Here is a 22,938-nt window from a genome sequence, read left to right on the forward strand (position 1 = left end):
ACCAGAAGAAAAAATATATGTTAACATTGACTCTAAGATCCAAAAATTATCTACAAGATTATGAAATGTTTAATTGAATGTCGACAAAATATGTACTATCAACTTCATTAAGTATTAAATTTAGCCTTCTTAAAAATTACATGAAACCAAATCACAGATTCAGTTTTCTCACTTTCCAAGATTTCTAGCATGCCAATCATGAATTAAGTGAATTGCATATAGCCAATAATTTGAAATGCAAAATTATAAGAATCCTTTCCATTTTTTTTTTTTTTACACAAAAACGTATATCGTAGGTGGGATGTGAGGGCATCTTCACGTTCTTTCTGTGATATGTGTGGTAGGACTAAAAAAAGAGAGCCCAGGGCCCATGAAGATTTTAAAACAGCTCTGCCCTCATCTTCTCTTCTCCGAGTGTGTGATTAGTCCTGAAGACACAGGTTAGCAAAGACGCTAATTGGAGAACCAGTGTCTTCTTGCTGTATGCACCCGTAGTTGAGGTGAAGTGACAGAGGCGGTGGTCTGATCACGAGGAAGTTCCCAAGGCAACTGCATACCCTTGGAAAGATCACAGGACAGTGCCTGATTCTGTTGAAGAGGGAGTGTTCGTATTAAGCGGGGGAAGCAAAGCTGTCCAGTTTGGGACATGTTAGAAGAGCACCAGTGTCCCATGTCTGAGTTGTGTTCTCTCCCAACAGATGACCGGCTCTCACGTGCCCTTGTGTTTTAGTCAACTTTTCTCAGTGTGACAGATATTTCCTTTTTTAGAATGGAAAATGTGAAGTGGTGGGGCAGGAAAGAAGGTGGATTATCTGGATTCCATGTGTGATGACCTTAGTCTTTCCTCCAAAGGCTTAACGTCTTCAGGCTTTTATTTTATTCATCACACTTGGGACGGTGAATGTCAGTTCCCTCTGAAAGATAAGGAATATGACAGGTCCTTGTAATCCCAGCCCCAAATGACGACCACTGATAAGAATAACCACTAATGATTCTTGCAGAACTTTTTTCTTTACATATACTGCAGTATTATTAATTTATTTTCTTTTATAAAATGAGGTAATAAATAAGGCTTTTAAATTTTTTTCACTTAACGATGTATCTTAGATAGTTTTCCTTGTCAACACATGTGTACTTAGCTCATTCATTGTAGTGGCCACATGACATTCCACTGGATGGCTGGACCACAATTGATTTAACTGCCCTCTGTTACTGGACATTTAAGTTGGCCATTCGGCTTTGATCTTTCAAGCGAAAGTACCATATGCCTAAATAAACCATGATATATTAGCTAGAAATAGACACTCTTGACCCCCTGCGTTGGCATAGTCCTTCCCAGGAGCAGAAAGAACCAAATCTTTCCCTATACTGATGCTTGTGATTAAATGTAAAACCTATATGTGTTTAGTTATTTCTGTGTCTTCTGTTTCTGCCTTTTCCTCTTACGCAGTCATCTGCAGCCAGGGACAAGGATGAACAGGCTCTACCGGTAGGAAGCAGTGGCCTTGCCTGTACCTGTTCATGTGCCTGTGGAGAGTGTGAGGGCAGGGGTGGGCGGAAGGGGCTCTTGTGCTCAACATCCTCTCCCTTGGAATACTTAAAGGGTTTAATCTGCCGGTGTGTGTATGCTCTGTCCTATAATTAGTGTCAACTGAATTCTTACATTCAATGACAAATTATTTCTGGGACTGGGTTTCAGAAAGTTTGCGTTCTCTCTTTCACTTGGCATGGAAAAGTTGAAAGAGTGAGATATTTCCAAACTACATTCCAAGGGATGTTGAGCAGATATTTGGGGACAGCGAGGGATCTAATGCTTGGTATCTGTTTGTGTACCTGCATGCACCTGTTTTCTTGGTTGGAAGTTTCTTTTGGTTCCATCAAAAGAAATGCTGCATGAGATCTATATATTCAATATATACATAATGCCCCGAAGACTGCTTTAAGTTCTGTAGACATAATCCTAGGCTAATGAAGATTTCCACAAGAGAGTTCTTTCGGTTTCCCAAAATAAGGACCATAGTAACAGTGATTATGACAAACTATTAACCACAAACACATTTTCCAGTTCCTGTCCAATTAACATGTCACATTTTGTATTGTGCAGCTTGGCAAGGAAATGACCATCAGTTTTTGTGTTCAGCCATCAAACAGTGATTACATTTCAACTCTATTCAAATCTTTTAACCTTGCCCCTAAAATTTTTTGAGCCTTAATCTTCTGAATCAAATAACACAATGCATTAAAAAATGTTCCAGATTTTTGAGGCTGGAAGGACTAGTAATGAAGATACATATGACCCCATTCTTCCTCCTGTGATGCTCAGAGCAGAGACTTCTGACATGCATTGAGAACCCATAGGATATGCCTGACCCAGTACTGGGCTAGGGGTGCAGACCCAGTCTCTTCCTTTGTGAATCATGATCTGGTTCACCAATGAGACACCAGTAATCCCCTCTGATTCTTCTCCAAACCCTGTAGAGTTGGAAATATTATTTCTAATAGAATATCAATTATAATAAAATCACACTAAAAAATTCAGATTTCTCCATGTATCTCACACTGACATTTTACCCATACTTCAAGCTTACTCTGGGTTTCATGTTTGTCTCCAAACATGTGGCTCAGTTTCAATAAGTATTCTGTAAAACAAGGGACGAATGGGCAATAGTTTGGAAACACCGTCCAAGTTAATCAAGTTAACCATATTTCTTTAGTGTTAGACTTAGTGGTCTAATGTGTATCTTAAAACTCTAAAGGTGAGTTGGTCTAGGATGTAGCAATGTCCAAATATATTTGGTCATGGAGTCTCTTGTGGGACTTTTCTTGGGAAACCCCCTTGTGGATCTGGAGTGTGATGGAATATTTTGCAAAACCCTGTAATGTAAAGGACTCTTTGGAGCCAGGAAGGTTCTCTGTGGATTCATAATAGGAGATCCTCTCTCTTCAAATCTCATTTAACATAGACTGTAAGGCTTCATGGATGAGAGCTGTGGTTCCCATCGTGGAGATGAGGTACCCCGGAATGTGTGCAGGATGTCCCTTTGCGGAGCAAGGGGGAAATATTAGCACCTCTATTGTTTACTTTCTTTGTTACTCTTCATTATTTCTACGTTTGCAAATGTTTTATGATATATATGCCCATATTTTAGTATGTGTCTGGATATAGATAGAGATACATATGGATATAGATACAGATATAGATAGATGCATATATACACACTCAAAAATTTGACTGATAGGAGGCACAATACAGACATCTATCTTAGAGACCACCCACTGGTTCAGAGAACAGATTTTGAGTGAAGCAGACCTGCAACCCATTCCTCTATCCTCCATTTTTTATCTGTGTGACCTGAATACCTCATTTCGCTTCTCTGAGACTAAATTTCCTCATCTGTCTAAAGGGAACAATAATGGTATCTAGTTCATAGGGTTCAGTCAGAGAATGGAGGTGAAGGCTATGGCACGTTGACTAGCATATAATAAGTTCTCAACAGATGATAGCAATTAATCCCTTTAGTAGGAAAGGATGTGAGAATGCCATTCCTTCAGGAGACTTTGAAGGAATGTGCGCGGGAAATCTTTGGTTCCGTTGTGTGTGAGCCTCTGACAGACTAGGTGAGGACTTGCCTTGCGTTTCTGAGCACTAACGGCTTCTTTGTCTGGTCCCTCTGCTCAGGCGAAGCCGCGTCTGCAGCGGGGTGGAAGCTCCGCCTCCCTCCACAACAGTCTCATGAGGAACAGCATCTTCCAGCTCATGATACACACCCTCGACCCGCTCGCTGAAGGTAAACATCAGGCTTTCGCTTGGTGGGGCGGGGGGAGACGATGTGCAAAGTCCTCTTTTCATAAAATACGTTCACTCTTCCGTCACAAACCGGCTGATGTCCGCGTGTTAACCTCTGCCAGAGGCAGCCCTGGCCCTTCTGCGTGCTTATCTGCAACCGCCCAGCTCACGATCAGAGATTTTTCACCAGGAGCAGGAGTGGCGGTCCGTTCGCTGATTCTGTCTTTTGATGCCTCTAGCATATATACAGTCTGCTACGAGGCGGAGAAGACAAGAGCGGTTTCCCTCCCTTCCAGCTAGAATAACAGTTCTCTTTCGTCATCCTCCTAAGTTTCAAAATGAAGTTATAGGTGAAGAAAAATTGATAAATTGTACATCTTAAAAAAAGAAAAGGGCTTCCCTGGTGGCACAGTGGTTGAGGGTCCGCCTGCCGATACAGGGGACACGGGTTCATGCCCCGGTCCGGGAAGATCCCACGTGCCGCGGAGCGGCTCGGCCCGTGAGCCATGGCCGCTGAGCCTGCGCATCCGGAGCCTGTGCTCCGCAACGGGAGGGGCCACAGCAGTGAGAGGCCCGCGTACCGCAAAAAAAAAAAAGAAAAAGAGGAGACAAGAACTCCATGACTTAGGAGGGCTGTGATTAGTTTGGGGAACGATGTTCACTGCACAGCACTGATGTTGTATCTATTCTTTGGCAATTGGAAGATGGGAGGTGAGCTTCTAAGCACCCAAAGAGCGCTCTCTAAATAACTGCTTGGGATCAGACTGATGAGGCCTGGTTCACCTCCTAGGGACATTATACAAACCATCACCAAGAATTCAGTATTGTGTTCTTCCAGTTTTACTCATTCACAAGGAAGCCAGGTACATCTTGTTTCTTGAATTGCATAAGTATCCTAAAAAGTTAATTTTTCAAGGAAGCAGATATCTGATGCATCAAATAAATATCAGAGTTAGGCTACTAGCAAAGGGTTCAAATATAACGAAGTCTTCTGTTCTCCCTTCATCCCTGGACCTTACAGTGAGGCCTGATGTTACACGGAGGCGAATGGCCTGGGAAACAGGTCTCTGCCAGTGACAAATTATCCCCACATAAATCAGAGCTCTAAAGCAATATAAAGCTTGGCTAAATAATTTCAAGGGTTCAGGCCATCAGGAGATTCAGGTGCAGTCAAGAAAACTCTGGGACCTCAAGAGCGGCTCCCCAGGTCCTGTCTCCCCTCGTTGGACACGCACCTTCACCCAGAATAATAAGTGAGGATCACGGGCTCACCTCTCACTGTGGAGCATTTCAGTTATAAAACATTTCCGCCTTATACCCCAGAGAGTTACGTAGCTGATGTGATATTTTCCAAAGAGCCTTCTTTCATAGATCCTGGTTTCTGTTTACTCAGGTAATCGTTTGCCGGGAACATCCTAAAAAGCATTACTCTCTTTACCAGAGGTCCACATGACAAGGAAATTAGCCCTGGCCACTAGCCTTCTTTTCCTCCCCAGCAGGGTCACCCCCACAAAAATGATCTCAGGGAGTGAAGGGATCGCAGGCCAACCTCCGCCCAGCCACGAAGCATTTGTGTGACTTTGGGCAACTTAGAGCCTCTCTGGTACTTGGTTCTTTCACCTACAGTAATAGTTACCTTTGTCTGGTACTTTATAATTGACAAAGTATTTTCACACCTGTGAATCTTTGCTTTATAATAACACTTCATAGCTAACATTATTATTCTAATTTCATAAAATAGGGTACCACCAAAATAGATCTCAAATGTGTCTCCTTCTCCCTCTGCCAGCTCTTTATTCCAAGCCATCTTCATCGCTTCCTAGCTGGTCTTCCACTTCCTCCGTTGCCTCTTTGCATACTTTCCACACAGCAGCCCAAGTAATCTTCTTAAAAAGTAAATCAAATTATGTCACTCCTATTAACCTACAGTGGCTTCTCGTGGCTCTTAGGAAAATTGTGAAATACTTGCCATGGTCTGCATGATCTTTCTCTTTCTCCAAACTCACGTTGACTCACTTTGCTTTAGCCAGACAGAGGCCTTCTGTCGTAAAACAGATACTTCTTTCCTGCCTCAGGGTCTTTGCATAGGCTGTTCCCCCCACCCAGAATACTTTTCTTTCTCCTATTTTCTTCCACTTTTGCCAGCTTTATTCCTGCCCCTTCTTCAGTGCTCTGTGTAAATGACACCTCCTGACCATCCAGTGTAAATCAGGGCCCCAATCATTCTCTCTCAATGCACCCTTTAATTTTTCCTTTTTGCCCACATTACAATTTGTGTGGTTATTTGTTCACTGCCTGTCTCCCCCAGGACATGGTAAATTTTTAGAGAGCAGGGATTCTGTTTATATACTAGTTGTCCCCAAGATCTAGCAGTCTACCTGGCACATGGTAGCTGCTAAGCCTTAGAAGAATTAAGCAACTTGGCCAAAGTCATGCTTTTGCTCTGTTAGTCACACAATTTCAAAGCCCTCTAAAGCCCCATGGGTTTAAGATTGTATCTTGGTTATTTTGAGCCACCATCTTCTCCACCCATCATCCAAAACAGTCAGGTGAGAGAAGAAATGAACTATCTTATCTGCCCCAACTTGATTTTGAGCAGGCAGGCAACTGGGTATATTTATTTCTGGCAAGGCACGTTATGTAGTAATTGAGGACAGACTCCAGAGGCAGACTCTCTGGATTCAAATTCCAGCTCTGCATTTATTAGCTGTGTGACCTTGGATAAGTTACTTAACCTCTCTGTACCTCAGTTTCCTCATCTGTAAAAATCAGGATGATATATAATGATGTCTACATCATAAGGTTGTTATAAGGACTAGAGGAGTGAATATACGTTAAGCATTGAACACATTGCCTAGCAGATCGTAAGCACCATATACAGGTTTGAATTACTCTGTTGCATTATTTTGAAAAATAATGCAGCATATGAATGTTTTAATTTAAAACATTCAAAAGGTTATGCGGAAAAAAAAGTCTTCCTCCTCCAACAACCTCCCAATTTTCTCCAGTCCCCCAATTCTCCCAGAGGAAACCACATCTACCAATTTCTTGGGGCTCATTCCAGAGATGATCTATGCATATACAACTGTGTGTGTGTGTGTGTGTGTGTGTGTCATTGACCATAGGTCTCAACAATCTAAATTTCTGTGGTTTTTGTTTGAGGGAGTTCAGTTTCTGGTAGGGCTTGTTTTTGTTTTTCTGTTTGGTGGGGAGGTTATACTTTGTGAGATAAGAGAGAGTGAATCTGAGTTGTCTCAGAGTTGGGCCATCAGTGATTTTCCGAAACACTTGGCCCTTGTAGGGCTGTGCTGCTATTAAAATGTTTGTTCCTGCTGTACCAAGATGTGCCTTCCAAATCTGGATGTCTGCTTTCAAGGTGAAACCTCTCCCCGAAAGACATGGAGTGCTCTAGTGGTGTGAATCTGGGAGAATGCTGAGAGCCATAATCAGTTCTGGACTTGAGTGATTAGAAAATATAGAAAGTACTTCAATGCTTTAAAATTGCTCCATAGCACGCGGCCAAGAAAGCAGATTGCTCTGGTATTTTTCCCCCAAAAAAATTCACAATCATTTTCCATTCCAAGAACATTCCAAGCTCTCAGAAATAGTCATCTCTCTTTTAGTTTCATCTAATCACTTGAGTTCACACATCCGCATGCCAAACTGTCACCTTTTAACAATATAGAGCATGCTGGTTACATCACCAAGCTGACCCCATGAACACTGCAGTGGCTTCTCTGTTATACTAATGGTTGTTCCTGGCGTCTGTCTTGCTGAGTCGTGCACTGGCACCACATGGCAGACAGTGTTCATAAAGGGAAGTTTTCAACATCACCTAGGACAGATGACCTATGGAAAGACAGTCAATGCCCTTCCCCAGGGCACTGATTCCTACACTAGTTGCCACCTTATTATGGGGGCCTAATTGTTTGCTTGTTTGCTTATTGGCCTTGGGCTCTCTTGGCCCCATTGTTTCCCTGTTGCTGGAGGAGGAGGGTGCTGAAATATTTGTTACAGCAGAAAATTAAACTGAACTACTAAAAAAAAAAAAAATGCCCTTTTTCTCATCTGTGCCATTCCGGTGTCAATCCAGTGATGGAGCCCTTACTAAAAGCTTTAATTGGTACTCAGTTGGGCCTCTGAGCCCGAGCCACGAGATCCAGCAGTGTTTGTGTTTGTTATCTAATGATATGTAACAGAGCACCCAAGACTTAGTGGCTTAAAAAACTACAAATAGAACTACCATATGACCCAGCAATCCCACTACTGGGCATATACCCTGAGAAAACCATAATTCAAAAAGAGTCATTTACCAAAATGTTCATTGCAGCTCTATTGACAATAGCCCGGAGATGGAAACAACCTAAGTGTCCATCATCGGATGAACGGATAAAGAAGATGTGGCACATATATACAATGGAATATTACTCAGCCATAAAAAGAAACGAAATTGAGCTATTTGTAATGAGGTGGATAGACCTAGAGTCTGTCATACAGAGTGAAGTAAGTCAGAAAGAGAAACACAAATACCATATGCTAACACATATATATGGAATTTAAGAAAAAAAAATGTCATGAAGAATCTGGGGGTAAGACAGGAATAAAGACACAGACCTACTAGAGAATGGACTTGAGGATATGGGGAGCGGGAAGGGTAAGCTGTGACAAAGTGAGAGAGAGGCATGGACATATATACACTACCAAACGTAAAATAGATAGCTAGTGGGAAGCAGCCACATAGCACAGGGAGATCAGCTCGGTGCTTTGTGACCACCTGGAGGGGTGGGATAGGGAGGGTGGGAGGGAGGGAGACGCAAGAGGGAAGAGAGATGGGAACATATGTATATGTATAACTGATTCACTTTGTTATAAAGCAGAAACTAACACACCATTGTAAAGCAATTATACTCCAATAAAGATGTAAAAAAAAAAAAACCACCCCCATATTATTCCTGCTCGTGATTTCATGGATCAGGAATTTGAGTAATTCAGGGATCAGTGGGGTGATTCTTCTGTTCTATGTGGTATCAACAGAGGTCATTTGATGTTATTCAGCTAGGAGACCTGCAGGTTAGAAGGTCCAAAAGGGCCTCGCTCACACGTCTGGCACCTTTGAAGGTACAGCTGGAAGGCCAGGCTCGGCTGGGCCCCCTCACTCTCCAGGTTGTCTCAGGGCCTTTCCACATGCTTGACATTCTTACACAGTGGCTGAGGACTCCAAGAGCAAGCCTTCCAAGAGGCCCAGGCCGTGGCAGCTAAGCTTCCCATGACCTAGTCTGGGAAGTCCCAGGAAGTCACTTCTACTGTATTCTACTAATCAAGCCATCACAAAGGCCAGCCCAGACTCAAGACGAGGAGGAGGAGACTCTGCCTCTCCATGGGAAGATAGCAGAGAACGTGAAACCACCTTTCATCTAACCTAAACTGTTTCAGGGACACACATCACTGAGAGCTTCGTCTGTCCGTGGCTCACTGGTGTGCTCTGGGCACACTACACTGTGTGGAAGGGACAAAGCCATCGTCAGCTTGCCTTGGGTGAAGATTTAGTCTAAACAAGACCGAGCTGTGCCTTTCCATGGCCACAGAATTCTGAACAGGACATTGTTGATGAAAAGAAGGAATCTGCTTAAGGCTCATATAAATGGTTGGAATAAAGATTTTGTTTCTTTTATAAGAAAGCCCTGGAAAACTAGCACTATTGGTCTTTGAGATCACAGTATGACTGTCTGAATTGATCTTTCTAAAATATCCAGTGTCCCATGTTGGTTTCAGCATTTCTCTATCAAGCCATCATATTTACCCAAGTGTACATCTTTATGAATCTAAAACAAGGATGCTGGGTATAGCGCTTTTGGTGTGAGAAGTAGCTGTTATTAATTTGCCTAATAATAATAATAATGATAGTATTTGCAGAGTGCTTACTATAAGACAGGCACTATGCTGAGTGCTCTACATAAACCATCCCATTTAACCCTTACACTAGCCCTACTCCGTCAGTCAAAGAAGGACGCTGAAATGTAAAGAGGCTGTGTCTTGCCTCACCAGGTGACACAGGAAGTCAATGGCAGAGTCAGAATTTGAACCGATGGCTGCCTGACTCAGTCCATTCTTGTAGTTCTTGTGTTGCTCTGCCTCCTTGTGCAACCTCGTGTCCAGCTCAGTGTCCCTTTTTCTTCTAATGTAGATGCCAGCCTAAATACCAGGAGCTCTGACCTATCCCTGGACCAATTATACATTCATGTTGTAAGATGTGAATTTCCCCTACAGAAGGCCTGGCCTGGCCTTCGTTTCCTCCCTCCATTCCCTCACGCCTTGAGTTGCAGCCACACTCGTGAGTCCACAAGCGCACCTTGCTCTCATTCGCTTTTGCTTAAGCGTATGGAATTACCACTGATCTCACCATCCAGCATGACATGGGTACTGTCCTACACAGCAAAAGGAATCCCATAGCCAACTCTGTAATTCCGGGAGAGCCCAGTGACTGGGTGATGAAATGGAGAGGTTGCTGTGAGGACAAGGCTTAGGGTTTGGCCGTGGTGCATATGTGGTCCAAGAGTCAGACTCTCAGCGTTCAGATCCTGGCTCAGCCTCTAGCTCTGTGACCTCGAACAAGCTTCTCAACCTCATCGGGCCTCAGTTTTTCCACTTTTAAAATGGAATAATGTTAGCAGCATGAGCATAAGTTTATGAGTAGTATTTCCAACCTGAAAGGGCCTTGGTTTCTTCATTTGTAAGAAGGAATAATAATAGTTCCACCATCAGAAGTTCGTGGTGAGTATTCAGTACAACAGTACCCAAAAAGCATATAATTAGCGCTCCGTGACTGCTGGCAATGACTTTTCAGTTAAAATTGTGTTCAGTGTCATGTAATAGAATCCAACTACAGTGGCTTAATTTAATAGTTTTTTTTTTTCTTTAAGACTTTATTTTTCTAAAGCAGTTTAAGGTTTACAATAAAACTGAGAGGAAGATACAGAGATTTCCCATATACCTCCTGCCCCACACATGCATATCCTCCTCCATTATCAACGTCACTCACCAGCATGGTACATTTTGCTGAGCATGAACCCACACTGACACATCATAATCACCCAAAGTCCATAGATTACCTTAGCGTTCACTCTTGGTGTTGTACATTCTGTGGGCTTAGGCAAATGTATGATGACATTTATCCATCATTGTAACATCAGAGGATTTTCACTGCCCTAAAACACCTCTGTCCTCTGCCTATTCATCCTTCTCTCCCTCTCTCTCACACCCACCCCTGCAAACCACTGATCCTTTTATTGTCTCCATGGTTTTGCTTTTTCCAGAGCATCATATAGTTGGAATCATAGTATATAGCCTCTTTAGGTTGGCCTTAATAGTTTTGTAGGATTTTGTTTCTCTTATTTAACTAGAAGCCCATTAAAAGCAGTTCAAGGCTAGTAATACAGCTCCTCTTTGCCATGAGAGACCTGGTCTCCTGTTTTCTCATTCTTTCATCCGGAGCCTGTTTCTCTCATCCTCATCCCCAGAGGATGGAAGCTACTCCCCTCCCCACCCCCCCATCATCATATCTGTATTCTGGGAAGGAGAAGACACCGGCTGTCTCTTTTTTGTAATCAGAAAAATCTTCCTTGGTCAGGGAACTAAGATCCCGCATGCCGCATGACGCAGCAAAAACAAAAACAAAAAAACAACAAACAAACAAAGAAGAACCCTTAGTGTTCCCAGAAGCAGACTTCCACTGACGCCACATGGGTCAGAACAGGGCTATGTGACCACCCCTTCCTACAAAGGAACCGGGAGTGGGCACTCTGCCTCCCCTAACAGGGAACTCCATGGTAGATGCCAGTGAAGGTCAAACGTCCCTTCTTCTTCCTGTCCTTAGTAACGATGTCTTTTCAAGTTCCTGACTTACAGAGAAGAGATGTGACGTTCCCCTTCTTCCTCCCTTTTAAAGTGTTCTCTGGTGGCCCATGAGTCCAACTTTTATACAGTGGCCTTGAATCCTTCCCCAGAAAAACCATGCCCCAAAACTTGCCATCTAAGAACCCTGGTTCCCCTAAGACACAGGTGAAATCATGGCCTACCTCTGTTCAAAACCATCTCACCAGCAGTAAAAGCCTGAGATTTTGTGGTGACCCTAAGGCCCACTGTGACCTTCCTCCATCCCTTCTTCTCCGTCCTGTTCTTCTCTCCTCCTCTTTCTCCACCATCCTTTCCTTCCTCTCATGTGTCCTTCCCTGTGCCCCACTCCTCTGGCTACCTAGCAGCTCCTCCTCACAAACTCCCAGCATCCTCCTACCTCAGAGCCTTTGCACATGTTCCCTCTTCTCCCAGACATCCACATGGCCCCTGCTGTTCCGTCCTTCAAGTCAGCCTTCGCATGTCACCTGATGAGGAAGATCTTACTCAATCGGCCTTTGAAAAATAGAAAAATCAAAACAATGATAATAAAGCAGAGTTCTGGACCATTCTTGCCCTGCAACATATTTCTCCATAACTGCCATGAATATATTTATTTGTTGTTTGCTGCCTGTCTCTACCCTTACACCTCTGACAGGGCAGCACATAGGGAAGGCACTCCTCTATCTCCAGGGCCCAGCTTACATGGATCCCAATCCATATTTGTTGAGTAGATTGAATGAGTGCCTGCTTTTAAAATGTTTCTGCTGGAGAATATATGTCTCTAGCCACATAGATTGTCTTAATCCATGCCCTGTCAAAAGGCTCTTTGGTTGTGACCAGCAAAGTCCTGTTCAGTTGATGGTTGTCTCTACAGTAGTGAAAAGCAATCATGTCTGCTGTGGCCACCACTGTATCTCCAGCCTCTAGGATGGCACTGACTTGGTCAATGTTTGCTGGATGATTGAATGAGTGAATCTCCTTGTGGTTCTAGAGTTATTGCTGCAGTGGGGAAGGTTTGCTCTCTGCCACTCACCTTCTTGATGAGTTCTCCTGTCCACTTCTTTGTCTTTTCTTTCCAAACCCTTTGTTCTTCTCTTATTTCCTTTTCTTTTCTTCCCTTTGATAAACTGTTGATCCTTTCATTTCTTGCATTTCATGGGCCTAACTTTATATGTTCAAAGAATTACCATCGGGCTTCCCTGGTGGCACAGTAGCTAAGAATCTGCCTGCCAATGCAGGGGACACAGGTTCGAACCCTGGTCCGGGAAGATCCCACATGCTGCGGAGCAACTAAGCCCATGTGCCGCAACTACTGAGCCTGCTCTCTAGAGCCCGCAAGCCACAACTACTGAGCCTATGTGCCACAACCACTGAAGCCCGTGTGCCTAGAGCCCGTGCTCTGCAACAAGAGAAGCCACTGCAATGAGAAGCCCGCTCACTGCAACGAAGAGTAGCCCCCACTCACTGCAACTAGAGAAAAGCCCACGCACAGCAACAAAGACCCAAGGCAGCCAAAAATAAGTAAAATAAAATAAATTTTTAAAAAACTTTTTTAAAAATTACCATCACTGCAAGATTATAAGGAGTTTATTGTTTTAACCATTCATTTTACAAATTCAAGCACCTCTAAAACAGCATCTACCACGAAATTGGGTATTAAGTTGTGTTTGAGAAGAAAACTACAAAAGAAGAAGCTCCTTATTCAATTTTTATGGATTCTTGGATTCCCTTCCACAATTCTAGTAATTTCTCCTTCCTTGTGGAATTTCAAACTTTGATTTACATTTTTTCATCATAACAACAATTTTATTATCAATAGCAAAACTTAACAAATAAGCACACTTGATACCTTAGAAACACAAAAGTAGAGATAGTACTTGCCTAGGGGGCCTGTAATTGAAGTGAAGGATTATTTAACTACAGGGCATGAGACTGTTTAGAACAGCAGGTCTCCAGGCCTGATATGTGTTTCTCTTGAGGCTGTTTTCATGACAAAATCTTCAGAATCCTGTAATAAGATGTCTGAAAATGATACCGTACTCATAGTATACCTGCCTTCTTTGCTGTTAGAATGACGGGCAAATTTCCCCCATGGTAAATTCACTTCACGTTATCACAGCCAGTCTCTGCTGTTGTCACTTTCCATCCAACATGTTTATGTTACTTTCATTCAGGTTGACTGGAGGAGTGTCCTGGGAGCATTTCGCCTGCCTTTCTGAAAGGGACAGTTTGGCTCCCTCATTTTCCTCCCACTAGCTCCTGTGACATCCTGATGCCATCTCTCCTGTTGCTTTATCAGTCTGGCTCAGGCAATGTGAGGTGACATGAATTCCAGGACATCTTGATTGTAAAAGCCTCACAAATGAATAGCAACTCTCTATTTTTTCACCATCTTCCCTGTACCCTAGATTATGTGTTTTCAAACATGGTTTCTAATAGCAGCAGAGCCTTTTGTTCAAAGGAATTCCCACAGGGAAGAATAAACACTTTTTTTAATAGTTAAAACTATTAAGAGTTCACTCATGTCAAATTCTGTATCACTATGCCCAATTCAGTTGCCTTCCTCTAGACCAGCAATATCAAACATAAAAGAAATGAAGGGCCACTCACAAGGGCAACAAAACCAAAAAGTACCAAGGATTAACCCAAAGAAAACGTTTAAGAACTTTATAGCAAAAACAGTAAATAGTCATTTCTGAAGAAATGGAAGAAGATCTAAACAAATGTTGGTATATTATAAAGATATCAGTTCTCCCCAAGTTAAACTCTAAGTGCAGCTCAATCCTAAGTGAAATCCCAAAAAGATATCTATGGGACTTCATAACTGGACTTCTAAATTTATATAGAATAAGCAGGAAGAGCAAAGGCACTTTTCACACAAAAGAACAAAAAGGGAAAATATGCCCAGCAGAGATCAAGGTGCATCACAAAGCAGCAGCTTTTAGGTGCTCTTGTTGAAGGATTTGGGAGGAAGGGGAGAAGGCTGGACCAGAAGCAGCCAGGGTGTCCACAGAGGTGGCCCTCGAAGAGCAGGAAGAAGCTGTGAGCACCACTGTTGGGTCTGTTACCGGCTCTGGGTGAAGCACTGTGGGGATGGGAGAGGGGCTTTCTCGAGCCCTAGAATCAGCCATGTGAAAGAGAAAGGCCCTCATTCACGAGGCGGTGAAAGCACACCTTCACGGAATCGATATCACATCATGACAAGTGCAGATTAATAAACCCAACGGAGAATTCTGGCTGGTGCGCAGACAGCGCTGAGCGGCCTCAGAGGAAACTCTAAGTGCAGGTGAACTGCGCCGGCCAGATCTTCAGACACTTCACCTCCATGTGAACCTGAGGGCAGGGCCATCAGGAAGCGGTGCCTTCAGAGAAAGCGAGCTTCGAGAGTGGTTCTCAAAGGAGGTGAGGAGTGTGGGAGGGCAGGAAAGGTGGTGAAAAATTCAGGGCAATGGAACTGGCTGGAGAGACTCAAAACTACGTATAGTTGGCCCAGCCGAGATGGGGCTCCTTTGAAAGATGAGCGGGCATGTGGCTGTTTGCCCACTGAACTAAGGCTCCAGCGGTTTCTCCTGTCCAGGGGCCCTTGGGGTGTGTCTGTGTGTGTATGTTTTTGTGTCTGTATGTGTGTCTGTGTGTCTGTACATGTATGTTTACACACACACACATACATATGTGTCTGCGTGTGTCTGTGTCTGTTTCTACCATACCTGTGCATGTGTGATTTAAGTGTAGGAAGCTAAAGGCCTAAGAGATGCTGAAGAGAAAAAACAAGAAAGTGGAACTTTCTAAGTGCTTGCTCTGTGCAACACACCTACCAGTCACCTCCTGGAATTCTCCCAGCAGCGACTCTGGGAATTATTGTGTGTTTTACCTCTGAGGAAAGTAAGGTTCAGCGAGGTGACGCTACTTGTTCTTGGTCACCCAGCTCCTAAGTTTGCCTTCGGAGCCTGAACGCTTTGCACTCACACAGGACTTTCGTCTGTAGCCACAAGTGTCCATCTCCCATACACACAGCCATGCAGCTCCCTATCTTGTAAGATTGCTTCAGTTCTTTAACGTAGACATTGAGTGTTAATTTGGGGCTGACGCTAAGATGAAACTTCCACTGGCTTGCTGGGTTTTCTTTTTTTTCGCACCAAACAGCAGAACCTATTTCCCCAGCTTCTATTTTTAAAAGCAGCTTCAATACGAGCGTTCAAAAATTGTCATTTGAAACCAGAAGAAACTCATTTTCATGCCTATTTGATTCAAAATGGGGAGAAGTTATCCCTGAAAGGCGGTATTGTAACCTTTCTTTCTGTCCCAAATCGTAGATCAGTTTAAATTAGCAAGAAAGATGTTTGCGTGCTACCTCAGCTGGTGCGTGAACAGGCAACAGGAGTGAAAATCTTCACTGGAGGAGAATAAAATGCAATCAACTGGCCTTGTTTTTAATAAGATGACAGCAGTTTAAATGCCTGGAGAGAGGAAGGCAAGCTATTAATGCCTCTCATAGAGCCAATTCAGGAACAAGTTAAATAGCTCCTCTCTTTGGGGAGTAGTAAAGCATTACTCTCAGATTTGAACATCAAAGATGGTCGAAATTGAATCTCTCTTTGTGTTGTACACATTACAAATACATTTCATTTGGGGCATGAAGGGAATGTGAATGGTCTTACTGAAATAAATGCTTTTGAGGTTGGGAATAGTTTCTCTCTCTCTCTCTTTCTCTCTCTTTGTCTCTCTCTGTCTGTCTCAAGTTTGCTTTGAAGTCAAGTCCACAAAGGTATATGGCCAGAAAATTGACTTGATGCCATTTGAATGTAAACATTGCACGCAGAAAGAAAAAGATGATAAGGCATCCATAAAGTTACAGCTTCATCTTTGTTCTCTTGAACTTATCACATGCTCAAGAGATGCAGTTAGAACTCCTTCAGAGGAGAGGACTCAGAAATCCCAGAGACAGAAAGCAGCTGTCACAGCTTTGACTGTGGAGGACCGAAGGATGGAGGCAATCAGTGAAGGTGAAAAAAGCACTTCAGTTTTGTCAGTGACAGCCCATTCCAAAAGCATGTTGGCATAGAAACATCATCTGTGAGATAAGTGCGTTCAAAAGTGTTTTCTCTCAAATGAAACACTAAAGACACCTCTGCTTTGTTTAATCAATAGCCAGGCCTCACTTAGTGGAATGCAGGTTGGACGCCTTGCATTCGGTTATGAGACACTTTGCTCTGACAGTAGCCAGATCTCTTCCTAGTTTGTCTCTTGGTCTGGGATTTGCACTGTGCTGGATGTTGGTCATACCATAACAACACATCCTTGAGCTGCTATGAGGGTCCATTTCTCTTCTGATCTCACGATATCAGAGCCACCCAATCTGGCCTCTTTGCCTCAGCCATTAAAAAGAATTCCCTGACCCACATCAAACTGTCCTTTACCGGTTGCCTTGGGGCTCAGATGAGACTATATGATACGCATGTGTGCAAGGGCACGCACACACACACACACGCACTCAAAGAGTGCAGCAGCATTGTGATCTATATAAAGCTCATGGATCTACATCAGATCGGTTTCTTATTTGTGTGTGGGTTCATGCATTCATTCGTTCATTCACAAAATGCATTCCTATTGCAAGCTGAGCAAGTAGTCACCCCATTCGGGAACATTTCTCTTTACAAGCCCCCACTGTAGGTAAGTCTCTGGGGGAACAGAAGCTGGTGCTTGCCCCAGACTAGTTAACTTCCTGAAAACCAGCTTAAATGCTGTTGTTGAAGCTGAGCTTCAGCAGTGCAGTTGCAGTAACCTCTGTGGCTACTTCTGCGGTGGTGATTTCTCTCTTTGACTTCCCAGGCTGGCGGCACTTCATCCCAAAGAACCAGTAGCGAAGGTAGCTTTGCTTCAACTCTAAGGCCTTTAGGCCAGAACCACCATCATTGGCAGGAATTAAAAATCATGGTGAGTCCATCTCATTCCAGAAAACTCTTTGTAATGAAAAGTCTCCTCTTCCATTTCTGAAAAGAACTTTACCCAGTTGTTATCTCCCTTTCCATGCATCCTATTCCCATTCATGGCACAGCAGGTCACGCAGAGTTTCCTATCTAGAAAAAGTTACAAATTCTTTTCTTGACCTCAAGACTGTTCCCCATCTTCTTTGTGCAAGTCAGGGTTAGAAGGTGAGGAGCTGACCCTTGGAGCTTAGAGGTAGCATCTTGCAGTAGGTCCGTTGAGACAGACTCTGTCCTACGCTAGGTGTGTTCATGGGGGCATCTTCCCACTAGGCTCGTGGGAGGAGGAGTATAGTGTAGCTGCTCAGCAGACACACTGTGGAGCCAGCCACCTGGGTTTGAACCCCAGCTCTGCCACTTACTAGTTGTGTGACCTTGGGCGAGTTATTTAACTTCTCTATAACTCAGCTTCGTCTTCTGTAAAATAGGGAAGACAAGGGCATCTATCTCTTAAGGCTATTGAGTGTATTCAGTGAAGTGCTGTTCACGGAGCACATAGAGCAGTGCTTGATACATCATAGTTCTAGGTAGGTGTTTGCCAAATTGCTTTCAGTTCTTTTTTTTTTTCTTGCAGCTGTCATATTTTTAGGCAGTTTTCAGTGGTTCAATAGTAAGTCATTGAGTTATGCATCTTATCTCTATTTTCCCTTAAAAAGCAGCCTCTTCACCATGTACCAGTTTGTTAGATCCTGCCACACCTGTCTATAAGATAAGATGGGAACTGGTCTTTTTGGCAATCTGGCTTTTAGTTGAGCAAAAGTCATCCTGAAATTGAATAATTATACTTTCTGTATTTCCAAATTCTCCTGTCCTTTGCACAATGAGAAGTACATCAATGTGACATGGTACTTAACTCATTTCCTTCCAAAAAGTCCCAGTTTCCTCTGGGGTCCATAGCTTTAGGATATTTGGCAGACTAAAAAAAAAAAATTCCTCTTTCCAACATATTGATAAAAATCTGCAAAAGCAATTACTGTACTAATATTTTAACCCTGCTGAAACATCCTTAGGGCACTGTTTGTGCAATTAGGGGTTATAAGATCCTACAGTGCCCTGCTTCCTCCTATGTCATCAGAGCTCTGGTTCACTGGCAGGCATTTGCTGTTTAATATAAGGCGCATAGTGGACTATTTAGGAAACATATCTTAATCTTTTACCCGATCTTTGCATCCTGGATTTTAAACTCACTCGTATGGTCCCATTTTTTATAGTATGGTATTTAAGTAGGAGTAATGGTAAATGGATTTACACTTCAATGAAACTTAGAGGATTGCATGAACATTCTTTCTACTTTAAATTTGATCCTTTAAATTTTCCATAATTTGGGGTGATTGTTTCTGTCGTGGGAGGGAGCCAGGTATTCAATGCAGTGACATCCTGAACAACACTGAAGTGCAGAATACAAAATTATAAGGGTAGTTTTGACTTTGAATTACTTCCACATCAGTGGCATTAATTTCCTTTGTCTTCCAGTCATTTTCCCCTCAATTTCATTCTGTTCTTAAATTCTCTTGCCTTCTCATTCTTCTCTCTTATCTCTTGCCCTTTTTTCCCCCTTGGATGGCTGAAGTTTGTTTGTCTATTTTATTGTTTTTCCTCTCCTCTTCTAAGATACTTTTCTGATATTTTTTGATGCTCAGTGCATCAGAGGATAGAAACTCAGCTGTGCTGACCCAATGGCTGGATATAATTTAGCACTGATTCTCTCTGCCTGGCAGACTCTTCTGAATCCAGCCAGGCTGCAGGATGGGATCCAGGAGAACATCCAAATTGTTCTCTAGCCAGCATGCGGCATCCATTCCGCACACCAGTGGGGTTTTTTTGTTTTGTTTTTTTATCTCCATTTCCAAGCCATTGCCACCATTTTGTCTTCTGTGTGCGGAGGACTCTCCTGATGGCACTTTCGCATGATGTGAATCCTCCTACTTTACAGAGCAATGAAGAGGATTCCAACAGTTGAGGCCGCATGCATTTTCCCTTCACAGACTTCCTCCCTGCAGAGATAGTGAAGACAGAATAGTTGAAACTGTGGAGTTAAAACACGAAAATGGAAGGAATCATAGACGTCCATACCAAAGGCAACTAGGCTGAGGAAGATTAACAGAGCACTATTAAATAGAGATTTAATTCAATTCAGCAGCATTTGAACACCTACAGAGTGCCAGGAACTATGCTGGGTGTTCAAATTAACAAAATGAGTATATGGATTCCTTGCCCTAAAGGACAGAAAGCAAGTAGGTTAAGATGCCTTTGATGAGCACGCACAGAAGGGTATACTTGGAACAGACACGCGGGAGAAAATGACTTACACTAGGGATGGGGGGCATTCAGGAATGCTGCCTGCAGGAGGGAACCTCAAACCTGGGTTCCAAGTGATTCAGTAAGTTGGGAGACCTAATAAAATTCCAACACAAAAAGACGGTATGCATGGGATTTAGAGGTGTATGTTCAGTTGGTGTTTTGAAAGCCTTACCCTGGTAACAATGTGAAAGATAGGTGAAAGGTGCCAGGACTACACGGTAGGTGGTAAGAAAGGTTAGGAAATGAGAGTTGCAAAAGGACTATTGCAGTAACCTCAGCAAGGCCTCCTACTAAGGCAGGGACAGTGGGAATGGAACAGAAAAGACAGAATTGAGGATATTTAGGGGTAGAATTGATAGGGCTTCATGACTGGTTGGGTTGTGGGTATGGCTTATAGAAGTATCAGCATCACCTAAAGCTCCGCCCTGTGGATCTTAGTCACATGTGATCTAACCAAGCTCGCATCTCTATGAAAGAAAACAGTGGGCTTATCTGTATGTGCCACCTCGAAAAATCCTTTAAAACACGGATAGGGGAAGAGAATGGAATACTTGGCCACTTTTAAGACTGAGCAATAAATGTGTTTGTATCCTCCACCCCAAATTTGATAAGACTTAATCAGAAAGTACCTTTTGCCTGATTTGGTAAACATAATCTTTCCATTTACAGAGATGCAAAAAAGTACCCAAGACGTTAGATGTCATTAGTGAATATGTTAGCTTCTTAACCCACTACCTACCCAAAAAACTTATGAAGAACACGTTTTAGTTGTCAAGTCAAAGCCCGTGGGGCTCCACAGTACAAATGATGGGGCCATCATGCTATATTGTCACGTGCTTTTCTCCGTCCCTTTGGGAAAAGGGAAAAACATTCTGCCAAAGTCTCAGTGTTTAAAGTTACCTTAAGATTGTTATTGAGATTTTTTAGGGGCTTCCCTGGTGGCGCAGTGGTTGAGAGTCCGCCTGCTGATGCAGGGGACGCGGGTTCGTGCCCCGGTCTGGGAAGATCCCACATGCCGCGGAGCGGCTGGGCCCGTGAGCCATGGCCGCTGAGCCTGCGCTTCCGGAGCCTGTGCTCCGCAACGGGAGAGGCCACAACAGTGAGAGGCCCGCGTACCGCAAAAAAAAAAAAAAAAAAAAAAAAGGACACTCATAAAAGCCCAGGAACTCTTTTTTTTAACCACACTGGGGTTGATTCTCTTGCCTGGTGGCTCACTGTTTTTCTTTAAAACTCCTGTCCAGAAACCTGCTTGCTCGCTCCTGTTCTCTCCCCTCCGCAACCTGCCTCAGAAGGAAAGCAGCAGAGCAGCTCTTCCTATAGTCCCATTTTTCTTGCTTGATCATCCAGAGAATGTAAATTACAGTGAAATATGGCCTGAGTCAGCTCCTCACAGGACAGAAATCAGTAACCATTGACATTGCCAAGCAACACCGCAGAGGAGCAAGGCTGCAAATTAGGTGACAAATTTATAAGAAGTTGGAGTATCTGGGGACTCGCTTGGGCGTTTCATCATGAACCATCTGGACGATCCACAGTAATGACCACACATTATTGTTCACTGTTCGAGGATGATAATTCCCATATAATTATATGGCACCTCCCTCTGTGATCCTCACCTACCTTTCCGAACCTTTCATTGTGTTTTTCACATTCCAGATATTTCCCTGCAAAATAATTGGGAACAGTTAGACCTAATGGGCAGTGTTCATTCCTCTCCAAAATAAGATTGTTTTAAAAAATTTACTCTGTTGGCTCATGTGATGGCAGAGCTGGATGGGCAAGGACGTGCAAGAAAAGAGGGTATTAGTCATGGCATCATAGCAGCTCCATTGGCCTGATATGGACTCAGCCTTGGTGTCCCAGAGGAGCCTGAGGTGATAGGTAAGCCTTGAGGGAGACAAGGAAGAGAACCAGAGTCCTTGACCTTCTGGAGAAGGGTGACCTAACAAGGACCCCTCCCAGTTCCAATAGCCTAACTGGTCTCATTTCTTCATTCATTCATTCAACTAATATTTATAAGAAAATTGGACTAAGCATTCTGATTTTAAACCAAAGATTACAAATTGCTGGGCCAATACGACCCAGAGTGTTTTTGGTTTTTTTTAATTTGGAATTAGTTGCCAACATTTAAATCAGGAATTTTCACATAAAAGTCCGGATCTCTGGCTTCCCTTGAATAATCAGACCTATCAGCACTGTAACTGCCTTCCCCCATGGAGTGGGAGCTGACTGGCTGCTGCCCCTCTTTAGACATGCACTGGCCAGTTTCCCATAATCCTCACCACTCCCTATTGTCGTCCCCAGTCCACTTTCTCACCTACACACCTGGCCCCTGTGGTTCATTGGTGCTTTATCAGAATGCTGCTGTACTCCAGACACTGGGCTAGCTGCTGGGGATCTTTCCGACCCCTGATTTGGCCACCAATGTAGTATCAGTATTTCCTAGTGACTGGGGCTGATATCATCAGATGGACATCAACAAGGAGATACATGTAGAAAGTGAGGGAGATAAGAACAACAGCAGTAACAAACCAGTGTGTCTGGGTTTGCAGGAAGCTTGAAAAGGAAGAGTGAGTATTTCATGAAGGGGCTGGATTCAGAGGGCGTGAAAATCAGGTGATGAATGTCTAAGAGGTGGTGTGTGTGTGTACATAAATCCTACTTGACACTCAATAGCTGATGGAGGGTTACCCACAAGTTCAGCCCTTTGTTTTCATTTGGAAAGTTCTTGCGTTGCTTCCAAAAGCCTAAGCGAGAGGTTTTAATCTCATAGAAGAAAAAGAAGCACTCGTTAGCATAGTTTGGAAGAGCCGAATATGAAAAGAACTCCATAGGGCAAAACCACCTCCGTTTATACCTTGTATATGACATAGATGTTTTACCACATGTTGGGTACAGCTGTCCCCAGGTAACCGTGTATTCAGGAGCCTCTTAGGGAAGTTTAACACACAAATATCATTCCCCCACAGACTG

At 43.4% G+C, this 22,938-nt stretch overlaps 1 protein-coding gene across 3 annotated transcripts in view; it reads left to right on the forward strand.

The window, feature by feature from the left end:
* Positions 1-22,938, forward strand: part of SLC24A2 (solute carrier family 24 member 2) — a 241,650-nt gene that overhangs the window by 142,135 nt on the left and 76,577 nt on the right. For all 3 annotated transcript variants that reach the window (XM_029201494.1, XM_029201495.1, XM_029201492.1), the window contains exons 2-3: positions 1,451-1,489; positions 3,680-3,788. In XM_029201494.1, coding sequence (XP_029057327.1) covers positions 1,451-1,489; positions 3,680-3,788 — 148 coding nt within the window. The remainder of the gene's footprint in view (positions 1-1,450; positions 1,490-3,679; positions 3,789-22,938) is intronic.

The sequence above is a fragment of the Monodon monoceros genome, unplaced genomic scaffold (genome assembly GCF_005190385.1).
Source record: "Monodon monoceros isolate NGI ecotype Baffin Bay Population unplaced genomic scaffold, NGI_Narwhal_1 Super_Scaffold_5, whole genome shotgun sequence".
Taxonomy (NCBI): Eukaryota; Metazoa; Chordata; class Mammalia; order Artiodactyla; family Monodontidae; genus Monodon; species Monodon monoceros.